This window comes from Nicotiana attenuata, chromosome 6 (assembly GCF_001879085.1).
Source record: "Nicotiana attenuata strain UT chromosome 6, NIATTr2, whole genome shotgun sequence".
Classification (NCBI taxonomy): Eukaryota; Viridiplantae; Streptophyta; class Magnoliopsida; order Solanales; family Solanaceae; genus Nicotiana; species Nicotiana attenuata.
The window spans coordinates 37,420,587-37,436,647 of record NC_031994.1 but is presented as its reverse complement, the minus strand read 5'-3'; the positions used below and the strand labels follow the sequence as shown (position 1 = coordinate 37,436,647).

General features: G+C 35.7%; 1 protein-coding gene across 1 annotated transcript; it reads right to left on the bottom strand.

Moving 5' to 3' along the window:
* On the bottom strand, positions 4,483 to 15,518 carry LOC109226837. The gene is made up of 12 exons (XM_019391719.1): positions 15,310 to 15,518; positions 15,005 to 15,139; positions 14,730 to 14,853; positions 14,454 to 14,593; positions 14,159 to 14,303; positions 13,399 to 13,577; positions 11,380 to 11,620; positions 10,857 to 10,940; positions 10,554 to 10,699; positions 10,046 to 10,153; positions 9,616 to 9,704; positions 4,483 to 5,202 (listed from the first exon to the last, which is right to left on the bottom strand). The coding sequence occupies exons 1-12, from the start codon at positions 15,376 to 15,378 to the stop codon at positions 4,725 to 4,727; spliced, it is 1,938 nt and encodes a 645-aa protein (XP_019247264.1). The 5' UTR covers positions 15,379 to 15,518; the 3' UTR covers positions 4,483 to 4,724.

Here is a 16,061-nt window from a genome sequence, read left to right as displayed (position 1 = left end):
GTAGAATGAACTATGTCATTCATCAAAGTTAAGCAACTGTGACTGTCCATCTTCTTCTTCTCAATGTCTCCAATTAAAGGCTCAAGCCAGACATCTGCTCCACCAGACTTCCTTAAAAGGCTGTTATTAGCAGGAACCTCAAGTGTTACACTCCTCATAGCCAAACTTCTGCTACTGGAACCCTCCTCTGCATGCTGAACAGAGGAAGGGGGAGCTATAGAAGGAGGAACGGTAGAAGAGGTGAAAATAACAGGAGTCGAAGGAGTCGAAGCAGGTAAGGGAGCAGAAATTGGCAAAGAAGCAGGAACAGATAAAATGGGCAAAGATGTACTTGAAACCAAAGGAGGAATAGAAGGAATAAGAATGGAAGAGGAAAGAGGAACTTCATCTAAAACCGGACCTAGTTCACCACTTTCGAAACCGTCAGCGAAGAGACGTTGAGTGGATTCAATGGTGTCCCTGGGAATGGTTTTATCATCGGAAACAATATTAACAGGAGAGGAGGCACGGGCAGGAGAAATTTCAGCTTCATCTTCGGAAATGATGCGTCTCCTGGCTCTAGGTCTAACTATCAAAGAGGTGTCTTCATCTTCGTCATCCTCAGAATCCTCTTCAACAACTTTCCTCTTTGACAGCGTAGCTTGTGCTCTCTCCAAAGAAAGAGGAGTACCAAAAGAGGCTCGAAGGGCAATAGCTACTTCAGCTGACATTCCTCGAATAGCAAATCCTGACAAAAAGAAGGATAAAAAGTTAAAAGAGGGGAAAGAATTTAACTTACGGGAAAAAATAAGGGACGCATACCGTGAGTTTTTACTTTCCAACCATGTTTGTTAGAAATAGATTTCCAGGTTCGTGCCTCCATAGGCACGACCTTCAAAATAGCATCTACCCAACCACGGAAATTAGGAACGGGTTCCACATCTCCCATGGTTGCTACAAAAAAGCAAAAAAAGAATGAAATTAGAAAAGGAGTTGAAATAAAAAAAAGAAACAGATACGGTAAGGAAGAAATACTTATGTGCAAGGTTCCATTTCTCAGGAAAAGGAATATTTGATTCACCCACCAAATCAACCGTGGGTACCGCAACATAACGGGTGTACCAGCCTTGATCTTTATCATCTTCAGGGCTTGCCAAAACCCTTTTACTTCTTGCAGTTAGGGTAAAAACACCATTGCGGAACAGCTTGGGGTGGTAAAGATGAATTAGATGAGAGAAGGTAAAATCAACATCAGCCTTTACCGATACATACCTTAAACAAGCTACTGCTCTCCATACGAGAGGGCCAACTTGAGCCAAACAAATTTTGAGAAAACGACAAAAATCGAGTATGACTGAGTCAATAGCAGGAATAAATCCCAAAGTAAAGGGATAAGTATAAACAGAGGAAAAACCAATCCTATAAGAAGATATTCTCTAGTATGGGTTAGGAATAACTATATGAAGGTCATCTCTCCAACGACAATCCTTTCGAACAGTGGAAATTAAGGGTTTAGTAATTAAAGAAGGATAGGTGTCAGCTCTCTCTAACTTAATTACTTGGTCACAAAGGGATTCTTTATCATGCTCGAAAGATAAGTCGGTTGGCACTATTTCTTCGACCAAAGGTTCTTGAATAGACTCAGAAGATTCTTTTCCTTTAGAAGAAGATCTATTAGTGAAAAAACCTCTAGAAATAGTGCCAGAGCTAGAAGAAGGAGTGATGGAACCAGAGGTACCACCACGAATGGATCCTAGGCCACGAAGCCTACCTCCTCTACCTCTTCTGTGTCTCATAGGGGCATTGGGGAAACTGTCAAGAATTGGGACTCTCCTAGGGTTGGGATTCGAAGATGACATGGTAGAAAGATGTGAACAGAGAAAGATGTGAACAAAGGAAGAAGTGAATAGGAGTAAATAGTGAAATATTTGGTAAAAATTTGTGGAAGAAGGGTTAAGTTTATATATAAAAGCAACCGTCAAAGACTAAGAAGTGTAATGATGGAAAGCCTATAATTAGGGGTGTACATGGACCGGGTTGGTTCGGATTTTATCAAAATCAAACCAAACCAACTATATCGGTTTGGATTGGTTCGGTTTTGTCGGGTTTTTCGGGTTTTTGGATTTTTTTGTTACATGAATATTATTTCAATCTTACTTTGTTAAAATTATAGATAAAGCTTTGATAAGTGAATATATGTTTAGTAAATATGGAAAAAAATTGACAAACATATGATCTATTAAAATATTTTTATGGGAGAATTTTTTTAGTAACACATGATAGTTATTTTCTTAGTCGTCTAACAATAATTTTTCGTTAATTTACGCTTTCAAGGTTAATACATGAGAGGATTCCAAATATTTCAACATTTTCTAAAGAAAATTCACTATAAAGTCTTAAAAATATAAATAAAATTTATATATTTATATGTCGGTTTGGTTCGGATTTTTTTACTCAATACCAAACCAGGTCAAACCAAACCTAGTCGGGTTTTTTAATCGGTTTGGTTTGGTTTTTCGGTTTGGTGCGGTTTTCCGGTTCGGTTTGAACACCCCTACCTATAATAAAGGCAACTATCACTTCGTGAATAGTGGAGTTGAAGAAGCCTTGAAAAAAGGCTGCAGAATTGCAGAGCTAATGAGAAGGTGACACGTATGCAATGCATTAAATAGAAAAGACAACTGAAGCGTTAGTACTGTCATAGCATTGATTATGGCAAAAATTCCCTTTTCAATGAAGATCCACTTCCCAAATATTTAATTGATAAATAAATGGAAAGTGGAGGGACTATCTGTATTGGGAAAAAACTGAATTTAAATATTGAAGATGACGTGTCATGACACGTGGACCGGTCAAATAGTCAAAGCGTGGTAATCAGTTAGAAGGCACGAGCAACAACAGATGCGGGAGAGAAGATACTTAAAGGCACGAGCTATTATTCAAATGAAATGAGACTCGTACCTGTTCGAGTCATTTAAAGCTCGAAGATCAGAAGGAATTGAAGACATGAATCTGATAGCGTAAAAGAGTCCAAATTCAGCATTAAATGCCAAATACGTTAGAGAATTTGTATTTAATAGGAATGATTGAGTAACGTTTCTTTTAATGTCATTTATTGCTCGTAATTGCCTCATTAAGACAAAGGCATTACACTTTCTCTTAGAATTAACTATAAAAGGAGAAGGTCTCAACATCTGTAGGAGATACGAAATATCATTGCGATTATACTGAAATATATACTTAGTCATTGCTTTATTGTTGTTCTCAAAGTCTCTCATTTTTTGATTATCAATAACCCGATTTCTCTCTTAAATTCTAGCTTTAACCAAATATTCAGTTTTTTGGTTAAACACCTTCTCTTGCAAAATTATGAAACAGTGGAGTAATACAGTTTAAGGCGCAATAGAGTAGCATTAGCTATCGATTGTTTCATGACAATCAATAGAATTTCTCACATTCGAGTTCCATGCTTGGTACTAGTTTTAAAAGTAAGATTTTCAGAGTTTATTTTGATTAAGAAATATTCAAGTTCTTCCAATAGGAATAATATACATAAGAATCCAGTTTCGTCATTATTATTCTATACTATCTATAAATATTATTGTAACTAATCTAGGTTGTTATTATAAACCACGAATTCCAAAGTAAAATGTTGATCGACTGAAATAAAGCTCCAAAATTTTAATAGGTGAAAAATATATGTGATGTGTTAATGGAATAACATACGGACGAAGAGGCTTATTATTTTCAACGAAACCAAAGGAAAACGTTACGAGTAAAACATCTATATAGTTCAAGGTCGTCATTCTTTCTAGAACATCAAATTGTTTAGCCAATTAAAGTTTAAAGGCTGCCATTAAGACATTATATAGTATCCCGCACTTAATTCATTGGATTTAAGAATGGTATGCTAGTTGAGATTAAGATTCTCACATTGAATTGGAATCAACGTTATCCCACAATCTTATACGAAACATAATTGGTCATGGGACAGAAGGAGGTAAGAGACATTGATCGCTTCAACTTATCCTCTATATGAAAAGGCACGAAAACTGACCATAAATGAAGAAAAGGGGGAAAAAAGCAACGAATAGAAACCCGCGATCGAGCTAAAGGAACTTTTTCCTTTTAATATCGAGATCTTAATGCCCCACTCTTCATGAAGTAAAAAACGACAAATTAAGAACTCATTAACCGGTCTTTCTAGTCCCCCGACGCGTATCTATCTAATCTCGTCCCTGAATTTTTGGTGGATGATGATGCTTCACCCCGAGAACTATGGTTTGAAATACACATCTTTCATTATGTAAGAATAAATCTGAATTCACACAAAAGTTCTCTTTGAACTAATTAAACTTACCTTTTCTGAGTTTTGTGTTTCCAGCTCATTTACCCTGGACAAGTTCTTTCTTTATAATGATTCAGTGGCATTGGTCAAGGCTTATGCTACAATGACCTTTCCCCTGAAAATTTTCAATTTCTTGGCCAAATGTAGCATAGAAGAGTTAAAAGCACTTCATTTCATCTTATAAGGCATATCACAAGGTATGGTTGGTAATCGTGACCATCCAGAATCATTAATAGCTCAAGAACGTTGAGATTGATGTGCGATATAAGAACATCTTATGCAAATGATTAGTTGCTTATGAAAGACGACTTCGAGATACCAAAACAACAGAGAACGAGAAGACGGACCTCATGGACCTCAGCATACTGAGATTTCTGCTCGAAAAGGACTTCCCTAGTTATCTTTTCCTCTTGAGCCTCTGAAAGTTGGGCTTTATAGGCTGGCTCGAAACAATGGCCTTAGCATCAGTAATGCCACGTCCAAAGGGGATCAGAGGCTTCTTAACTGGAGAGCTTGACACTGTAGGGGAAGCTGCTTTTCTTTGCAGCTGCTTCGGTACCTCCAGCCTTTCAAGGATTCGTGAAGTTTTGTCATCAAGTTTTCCAGTAGTTTTAGGGGGAGATGAAACCTCTTTATCCAACTTTGGCTTGGAGATACAAGTGGGAGAAGACATCTTTGGAATCTCTAATACAACTAGCTGTTCCCATTCTTCAGTAATTCTGGTACCGATTTTACCATCAGTCGTTTTGGTATTCAGCACGTTGTCTCCTATAACCAACAAATTGTTGGCTTGATCTGCTAAGTCCTCTATCATAGGGTCTTGCAGGGCTATGTTTGTTGCTGTCACCGGTTCTTTAGCCTTAGCAGGTATTGCCCTGATAGTCAAACTTTTAAGATGAAAGTCCACGCAAGCCAAGAAAATATTGAAAATAAGTAATTAAACTCAATGCCTATATAAAGCTGATTTACACGTGATCGGCACGGATGGTGATTAGCAGATCAGACAGCTTTGGCTAAAGCCAAAGCTCGGAAGCTAATTTTTTCCAGAGTTGAGAACTAATGAAATTTGTTGTGGATCTCATTAAAGAAAATTGCTCCTGATCGAAGTAGATGATTCCTTCCATCACCTAACAAAATCAACTGTAAAACAGCATAGATTCTTCACCAAAAATTAGAATGTGCTATGGTTAACCCTGATCAGGAGTGTTAAAAATATGCTTTAGAAGCTGCTCTCAGTAAAATTATTTTACTGTTTCAGCTATTTACTGCAATAATTTAGTTTGAATTTGAAATAATTTTGAACTAGTCTTTAGGAGTGAACTAGTCTCTAGGAGTTTGTTATTTTCAGCAGATTTTGTGCTGGTTTTTAGGTCTTTTAAGTTAGTATTTTCAGCTTCAGTTCTTTTTACATCTATTCCAGTATATTTTTTATTATCTTGTCATATTCTCAGTTATTTCCCTTAATTTCTTTTATCAAGAACCAACAATTGCTATCAAGAGCCATCTTCTTAAGGGACCTAAGTAAAATCTTTTCTTGAGTGAGATGGAGACTGAAATGAGTTTTTCTCAATTGGCTCCTCCAGTCTTTGATGGTAAAAATTACCAACTGTGGGCAGTGAGAATGGAGACTTACTTGGAGGCTTTAGATCTTTGGGAGGCCGTGGAAGAGGATTATGATGTTCTTCTGCCTAACGATCCCGCGGTGGCCCAGATCAAGAGCCACAAGGAAAAGAAAACCAGGAAATCAAAGGCGAAAGCAACTTTGTTTGCTGGTGTGTCTGCAACAATTTTCACGAGAGTTATGGCTCTCAAATCAGCAAAAGAAATCTGGGATTATCTGAAGTAGAATATACAGGAGATGAAAGAATACGAGGCATGAAGGTGTTGAATTTAATAAGGGAATTCGAGTTGCAGAAAATGAAGGAATCTGAGACTGTCAAAGAATACTCACATCGGTTGCTTGGCATTGTTAACAAGGTAAGATTGCTTGGTACTAAATTTAAAGATTCAAGAATTGTTGAAAAAATTCTTGTTACGGTGCCTGAAAAATATGAAGTATCCATAACTACCTTGGAAAATACAAAGGATCTATCTAAGATTACCTTGGCAGAATTGTTAAATACATTGCAGGCACAAGAGCAAAGGAGGCTTATGAGGCAAGATGGTATGGTTGAAGGAGCCCTGGCAGCCAACCACAAAACTCAAAGCAAGGGTAATGATGATAGGCTATAATTACGTATTTTAGTCGCTTATTACACTCTAATTTACTGCACTTTAGTTGAGTTTGCGCTTTAATCGCTAGTGTTTTGCACTAATTGTGCGTTTTATGCCTTGTAGGTGTAATTCCGAGCTATATAGATGTTATGGAATGAATTTAAGTGATTTGAATATTTGAAGTCTGAGTAAAAGCTCAAGAAATTAAGCCGAGAGGGGTCAAATTTGATAGTTGAGAACAAACGAAGACTCGAGTAGGCATATTGCGCACTGTCTAGTAAAATGCACATAACTTTTTGTTTAGAACTCCATTTGGGCTCCACAATATATGGTTGAAAGTTAACTCAAAAGGCTACAACTTTCATGTTTTACGTTTTTCCAAATTCCAAACGGAACAGGGTGAAAAACGCGGTCGAAACCGCGACCGCGGCAGAAAATCAGAGAGCTTGTCTCGCCGCGGTCCTACCGCGTTTTGGCCGCGGCCGCGCCACTCCAGGCGTCAAAAAGAAGTCCTATTTCGTCCGGTACAAGGTTATTTCGGCCCTACACTATTCCAACTTGTATAAAAGGGGTCCTAAACCTATTTTGAAGGGAGGGGGACATACTTTTGACATAATTGAGACCTAAGGAGGCTAAGGAGACCGGAGATTCGACCTAAAGAGTCAAGAACACAATAGGAGCAAGACGCGGAATTCTTCAACGAGTTTTTCCTTCTTCTTCCTATTTTTTCATTGTTGGTTATGATTTTTAGTATTGTAGTTTTACATACTATTATGAATAGCTAATTCGTTTTCTAGGGTTCTGATGGAACCTTTTGGGGATGAATTGGTTGTTATATTAATATAGTTTTGAGTTAGTTGTTAATCTCTATTTGTTCAACTACGTTTTGATTTTGGTTAATTGAAAGGATCCTCAATTAGCCGTTCCTATTTATTATGTATCTACTTGAGAGAGAGTGCATATTTAGGTAGTTGTTTGAACAACATCACTCCCGGAGTATAGGCGAGAGTCATAACCGAGGGTTTAGATGTTGGATTAGAGATAACGATACCTCGGGTGCGATCTAAGTGAACTGTAATGTGAATATAGCTAGTGTAGCTTGAGAGAGTGCGTCTAGTAAATTATCATAATTGCTTGAGAGAGATTTATGATAGCTGGAGAGTTCATGATTGATAGAGGCAACTAAGTCAAAGCTATAAGAAACATACAACTAATGAAATCAACAATTGGGGAAATCATAACTCTAGACCTCCTTAATTTAGTCTCCAAACCTTTGTCTCGTTAGTTGATAATTTTACCGTTTTATAGTATTTGTTGGTTGATTAGTTAGATATAAAAATCTTAATATTATAATTTAGAAATTGTTCAAATTTGTCTTCTTTGCGATATTGAACAATTACAGCGAAACCTTAGTTCTCTGTGGGATTCGACTACGGACTTTTAGACCGGATTATATTTGCAGCGACCGCTTATCCTTTTTAGGACTAGAGTTGGGCGTGATCAGGTAATAATGTTAAAAAAAATTACCCGCCTTGTCAGCACTGTGGCAAAAAAGGTCATCCACCATTCAAATGTTGGAAGAGGCCATATGCAAAGTGCAAAATTTGCAACCAACTTGGTCATGAAGCTGTAATTTGCAAAGGCAAATATCAAAAGCATGAAGCAGATGCCCAAGTCGCCAATGAAGAAGAAGAAGATCACTTGTTTATGGCAACTATTCTTTCAACTAAAAAATCTGATTTTTGGTTGATTGATAATGGCTGTACAAACCACATGACATATGACAGAAATCTTTTCAAAGAGTTCACGTCTATGGGAAATAAGAAAGTCAGAATTGGAAATGGTGATTATATTCTTGCTAAGGGAAAAGGAACTGTTGCAATCCCAACAAAGTCAGGTACTAGGAAAATTTCAGATGTTCTTTATGTTCCTGATATTGATCAAAATTTATTAAGTGTTGGACAACTAATGGAAAAAGGATTTAAAGTATCCTTTGAAGATAAATATTGTTTCATTTATGATGCAACTAGACTTGAGATTTTAAGGGTTAAAATGAGAGGTAAAAACTTCTCATTTGATCCAACCGAAGATGAAAAATGGAGCCCAAAGAATCTACCAAGTGCAGATAAACCTCCAAAAGAGGACATATGTGAAAATGAGACAAAGAAGTTGTCAATATTTCAGAAAAACAAAATTTGGAAGAAAGTTGACAAGCCTCAAGGCAAAATGCAAATGTGGAAGAAAGTTGACAAGCCTCACGTCAAAATGAAGCCCAAAAAAGAGCCAACTTATTTCATTGACAATCATGAGATGCAGCAAAATAGAAAATTGAACTCAATTTACTGCAAGTCCAAAGATCAGTTGGCAGATTTACATACAAAGTCACTTCCAGTTAAAGGTTTACAGGGGAAAAATTCAGAATTTGCAGCTTCAAAAGCAAGGAGGAGTGTTAGAAATATGCTTTAGAAGCTGCTCTCAGTAAAATTATTTTACTGTTTCAGCTATTTACTGCAATAATTTAGTTTGAATTTGAAATAATTTTGAACTAGTCTTTAGGAGTGAACTAGTCTCTAGGAGTTTGTTATTTTCAGCAGATTTTGTGCTGATTTTTAGGTCTTTTAAGTTAGTATTTTTAGCTTCAATTCTTTTTACATCTATTCCAGTATATTTTTTATTATCTTGTCATATTCCCAGTTATTTCCCTTAATTTCTTTTATCAAGAACCAACGAGGAGCATGGAACAAAGGTAAAGAAGTGCTTGAGAAGACACCAATTGAACCAACTAGCTATATTGATCCCCTATAAATAACTAAGAAAGGAAACAAGTTCCTAAAACATTTATATTAGCCGGTGGCACTTAAATGGACACTATGGAGTAATCAACAATACACATCAGCAACTTAGTGCGGTTTTCAGACCACCAGAAAAACTTTCACGTCAACTATTGACAGAAAATGAAAAGGGATGAACTTCAAGAAAAAACCAATCCATAGGTCATATGGCTGACCAGTGACCGGTGAAATATATTTTTATAGCAGATAAAGAAAAACACCACAGGAGAGAAAAGAAGTTACCCAAATTGTAGGCTTTCTTTGACAAGCAAGTTTAGTCTTTGATGGAAGCCTCTATCGTGCTGAACTGGATCATAATTTCTTAATTCGATCTGGAATAACAAAGAGCATCAGAACTTAATCTGGAGAAGTACCAAAAATGACCTTCCTCTATGCACCAAGGAAGAACACTCAGCCTTTTCTTTATACCTTGCAAAGTGCAAACAGTTTAGAGATAAAGCTACATTATCATTAATGATGAGAATGTGAAACTGCAAATCCTTGAGAAAGATAAATTAAGATCCAGCTTATAGAGCTTCATGAATTTATTAATGAATGCTGGTTCATCTTTCATCTCATTAATGCATCTAATTTGGTATTGCTCCCAGTAAGAAACGAAGATGTATCGGACGAATCAAATAAACAGGAATAGAATTTCCCTAATGAAACAGACCTTAAGCAAAGAGGCCTGCAAAGAATTTTTAATATCCTCGGTGACTGGGGTGCAAGCGATATTACTGATGTCAGGGACAGGCAAGGCTTCCTCTGATCCAGCAAGCCGCTGAAAATACTTATACAGTGACATCACATAATAAAGAGTAGAAAAATTATTGTAGTATAACTGGATGCATTAAAACAAGAATAGTCGAGGGATTGTTGGAAGAAAGAAATATCTTCACTGCCGGTTATAGTTTGTTGACAGATTGGACTTTAGGGCCAAAAGGAAAACATAAAAACATTAAAGGAAAGAAACAACAACAATAATAATAGCTTATTTCACGATCTCGTTGGTGGCATATTCTAGTCTAGACCTACAAGGGATTCTGTCGCATGAAATTTTTTAAGAAAATGAGAAGGAAATAAAGCACTAATTTTTTATCAAAATGAAGAGAGATAGATGTAGTTGACTTCTTTTTAGTAGGAAAATAAAGGCTCAGATGTGAGAGGGACTACATACTTACTCTGAGAATCATTACTCCTTTCTCTGAAGGTAAAAGAATATAATAGCACAGGAAGGACGTTTGCTTCGCAGTTTCTACATTACATTTTGATGAACAAATCAAACCCTGGTCAAGGGAATGCAGTACACCACACAGCACTTGAAAAACTGCCAAATCACAGAGCCAGATCATCATCTATCCATGAAAAGTATTCTCAGTTTAATTTCAGCAACTATTTGAACATTTTATAAGTTGGGCAAGGTTATGCAGTATATAGTATGGAAAGGCATGGCAGCAATGAATAATGGTAGGCCTTCCGCTTACGTTTAGCATTTAGCTCTGATTTATCAGTATCATCAAACTCAGGCAAAGCTGGGGTAACAATGTAGGAAGTACCTAAAATAATCCCTGTTAAGAAACAAAAGCTGATATTGAGTGTAGATCATCAGTCATGAGAAAGAGATAGCAAATGAATGTTTGAATTAGGTGCCAAACTGATGACTCTAGTGCATCATGAGAATTTCCAATTGATGTAATTAGTGTTGTTAGTTAGTTGTTAATGTAAATAAGCATAGTCCTACATGGAATAGGAGTAGTGTAGGTATTGTGTATTGTTATAAATAGGGGTACTTGTATTATAGTTAAGGTACATCAATAATATAATTTTCCGAGTTATTAGTTCTCACAAGTGCAATTCTCACAAGTGCAAAGAGAGGGCATCGGAATAAGTTTTGTCTTTGTTAGGACTTTGATTTCTCATAGCTAATATATTTTCAACTGGAACCAGACATTAACAATAGAATGCAAAATTTAACACAGAATGCTTTTTATTTTCATCCAAACTTACCTTCATCAAGTGATCTCAAGTTAGTTCTTTCAATAACATCGAAGTTAATTGGTAAAGGAACTTTCTGAAGGTCCCGGCAACACTGGAAAGAGGGCATATAGAGGATTGTATGTTCTCCTATCTTCACAGAGCTCTCAACCAAATCAAGTGCTCCAAGCTCAACTCCAGTTACTGGACAAGAAGACTTATCCGTCCGGATCATTTTTGAGTTGTCAAATGGAATGCCATGACACCTGCATGACTGTTAAAGGAGTGACAATTCTAAGAAACTTCACGTGAGACTTGCTGCTCACTACAAGAAAATAAAAGATGTATACTCTTGGACACCCAGGGGGAATAAAAATGGTTTACTGATGCAATTAATGGTAGGGATATCAATAACATTCACCGTAAAACTAGCTTATAACAGTTCACGAAGATGTGTACTTTATGGCAACCAAATGAACTGAATTCGTTTATCAACATATGCTCGTCTGGTCATGATTTCTGACAGCTTGAGAGGCACCAAGCAATCATTATGTCTAGTTTCGTAAGATAAAATATGCCTTCTAAGAGAAGCGTTCTCTAGAAAGAAAAAATTCAGCAATATCTCCTATTCCAAACTAGTTCTCAGCTGCAATACCCATAATACAGTATTGGCAAGGGGCCAAAATAATTCTGATTGACAACTTTTGAACTTCCTGATGAACAAAGTGGATAATCTAACAGTGCATTTTTCCAATATAGTATCTTTGGCACATATTTGAAATTTTACATGGGCCTGTTAGGATAGACATTTGAATTTTAAAGGGATTTCTGATCCTTGAAGTTAATCCAAAATAACGACAGAAATGAACTGATAAACTGATTTTGTTTTTCAAATCTAAGTAGGCATATCAAAACAAGTGCAAATGAATCAACTGTTTAGCTTTAGAATTTGAAATGCCTTAGACAAATCTCTACACTTAAACAGGCTTGGGAACTTAACAATCCTTCAGACTAAAAAATTTAAAAGAATTCTGGCATTTATGGGAAGGACTCAACATAAAGAAAATAGTTGTTATAATGGTAGCAATTTGTTATTACAGAGGAATAAAGAAAGAACATGTTTCTAGAGATGAGGATGGATCATCGAATAGGAAGACTAAATGAGCATCATATCAAACACAGAGGACTGTAGTTGATGGTACTTACTTTTTAATAATTCTGTCTCCTTTCCAGGTTTAACCAAATAATCCGTTGCATATTCTATCTTTCTTTAATGGATTTTAATATTTTTGCCATTTTAAAAACTAACATTGAGAAGTTAAACGTAAACTCTGAAGTCAGTTAATATTTCCTATAGGACAAGAACGTAAGATCTATATGAGGTTTCAACACTAATGTTCTAGCATAAAAAAACCAGCTACTTTTCTGTTACCTAGTTGATTAAATTGCAAAAGCAAGAATAAAGACTTCAATGGTTTGTAAGGTTTTATGAGACTTCCCACTCAAATCCGTGATTAGAAAAAAGATATGAAAACTAAAGGGAACACCATAATTAGTAGTATTACTTTGACGCACTACTTGACAAGCACAAGGGCTATTTGTCAATCAAAGATTTACTACTAGAGATTGGTCTCAAGAAACTAATATGGGAGTGAAACTATACTAATAAAAGGTAAATCATCAGGCAAAATTGTACAATTACTCAGAATTTTTGATAATATCTCATGGTTAAAATCATAGAATCTAAAATATCACCTGTTTTTTAACCCTCATCAGGCCATCACATGACAAACAAGTAGTTTAAATACATCATTGAAACAAATCCAAAACTTGAAGGCCAATTACCAATCAGTTAAAGAATGTAACTTAGCAGTAGGAAGAACCCTAACCAGTGAGAAAGATACAATGATTTTACTAAAGAACCTATAACTGATAATTCTTACCGTCCAGCTCATCAATACTTTCATTTTCAAAACAAGAAGTTACTTTTAGGACCTATCTAGAATAAATCAATTGTTTTGCATGGTATACTAATGAACTTTATGAGTATACCTTACAAGGAACGAATTCATCGATTATCTGGTTGAAAGATGTGCACAAGTTGCAGGATATCTGGTTTGTTGAACCTAAAAGATTGCTCTTGAAGACAAAACGAGCCTGTAATTGTTCTTCCAAGTCCTCCTTCAGTTCCTGAAACCATTTCTTTACCAAGCCAGACAAAGCATGTGCATCTGCAGATCTATTTGTTGTAAATAACAAGAAGAGAAAACTTGATTCTTCCTAGGAATTATACAAAGATGTTAGGGGCCAACAAGGGCCAACAAGTGTACTCATCATTGAACAAAATTAAGGACATTTAACCTTTATGATTCAATTTTTTTTAAAACAAGTCAAGGACATTTGTCCTTTCTATCCCTCAACAGAAAATTTAACCTCTTTGAATACTCAAGGATGCAAAGAACCACACATGGAGAAGGAGAACTTGTCACAGATTCGTTTTGAACTACATGCTACAACCAGGAAGAACAAAATTGGCATTTCTAAAATCTAATATCTGGAAGCTCACTTCCTACAGACTGAAAGGATTTTTAAACAAAATGATCTCTACGGTAACTCAGGAAACAGAGTTGATTCTAAGAATCTGTTATATAAACCAATAAAGATAGGCCTTGCTCAACTAGACAATTTATTACGTTTACCCTCGACAAGATCAAAATGAATTAAATCTTAAAATGAAAATCACGGTGAACAAATAGGTTTTAAGTATCATTCTAAGGACTCCTACACAGAAGGATTAAGGAGTGTCTCTAACCTGGAATATAGTTTTGAAATGAGCAGTTCTCGAGATCACCAATCTGCTTCAAGAATTTGTTAATACTTCCAGGAGTATCAGCAAGATGACTTGAATTTTGCTCCAAGAAAATAAACTCTATGGAAACACAGTTATCTGCTGCATCCTGTCAGCAAAACCACCACTTTTTTCAACTTGAAGCTTGCAGTTCAAAAGGTTTAGAAATCGAACAATTAAGACATCTAATCATCAGTCCAAAATCTGAAGAATAAAGTAGAACAGATAATGATATGAATGCAGAGAGTAGATGAATCACCATGAGAGCCTTTTTGGTAGCAGAGTCCAGGCTTTCATATATGCAGGAACTAATCAAAATCACCTTTCTCGTAATATCTTTATTATGACCTCCCCATGAGTACAAAACTTTGTCATTTAGGATACTGCAAAGTTTCAAATCTGCAAGCGCCAAATGGTGACCACACCAATGGTAACAAGAGTGATCAAATCAAATTAAGCATAAGCATGAAGCAGAAAAACAACTTGAATGCATTTAAATTTTTTGAAATCAATAAAAATTCACGTAAATAATTACCGCTGCAACATAGAGCTCCAGAACTGTTGAAATCAGGTAAAAAGGCATCGGAAGGCAAATTGTTCACAGCATGGTGGAAATCGCGGAGATTGAAGTTGCCTCGTGGACTATAAGCTATCTTAAGCTGTGTATAACATCACTTATCAGTTCAGGAGTATTATTAAAAGTGTACCAGGTAAACACAGCAGTAATACGCCTTTCAGTCTATAAATGAATATACGGACCTAAGCATTTAAATATTCGAGCTAAAAATAGAGAAGAGATATTATATTTACTTCATCGGTGCGTGAGATTCGATTTTTGAATACATAGCACAGTCCGATGCGATCGAGCAGAGGTTTTGATCTCGAACTGTCAATACTACTACTTGGAGACGATATCGCGTAAAAATTTGCGAGCTGCAACATCGACTGGCAGAGAAGAGAATATCGGTCAAATTTTTTACTTTAAATATGCGAATTCAAGTGAAATTCGAAGAGTAAGGAAAAAAGACAACGCAATGCTTTTCACCAGCAAATCATTCAACAGGTTCAATTGCTGTATATAATTGTTCATGAGTAAATGCATGTGGATATATCACCTGCTTCAAATCGCGAAGCAATGGAGCTGATAAGATCCGCAGATCCAATACGAAGCAAAGCATCACCATTTTCTGGATCTCTCTCTCCCTGTCACGCTAAGTGCTCTTCCCTCCCGCTCTCGCTTATAAACTAATTTTGGCGCCTTCTATCACGCCATTCGACCTGGGTCTGGGTTTTGACGTTGCAGTTCCTTAAATAATAAAATGACTGGATCTTTTTTATAAAGTTGTTTTTTTTTCTTCAAATCTTTTGAATAAGCTCCAAGTGATCAAAATAGTGCCTTTTAGACGAGAAACGGTTTAATATTTGTTTAGGGTCGGTTAGAAAAGTCACCATGGAATTGGTGTAATTGTAACAGTTGTACCTGTTTGTTTGTCATAGTGTAATTACAAGTTTACTGTTTGGTTGCACAAGTGTAATTATACAGTTAGAATAAATTTTAAATGAAGTAATTATCAAAACTTAAAAGTTAATATGATAAATATATGCCTATAAAGTTTTATAAGTATAAATGATATTATATTTGGTATTTAAGATGTGTATATTTTCGTGAATATACATTAATTACTATTCATATATTTATAACTAATATTGTAAAAATAAATTATATATATATATATATATATATATATATATATATATATATATGTATATATATTTAAGTTAATAGTAATATTTAGTTTAGATTAAACCAAAAAATATACGTTCTGTAAGAACATCATGGAATTCAAGTTTGATAAAATAAAATAAT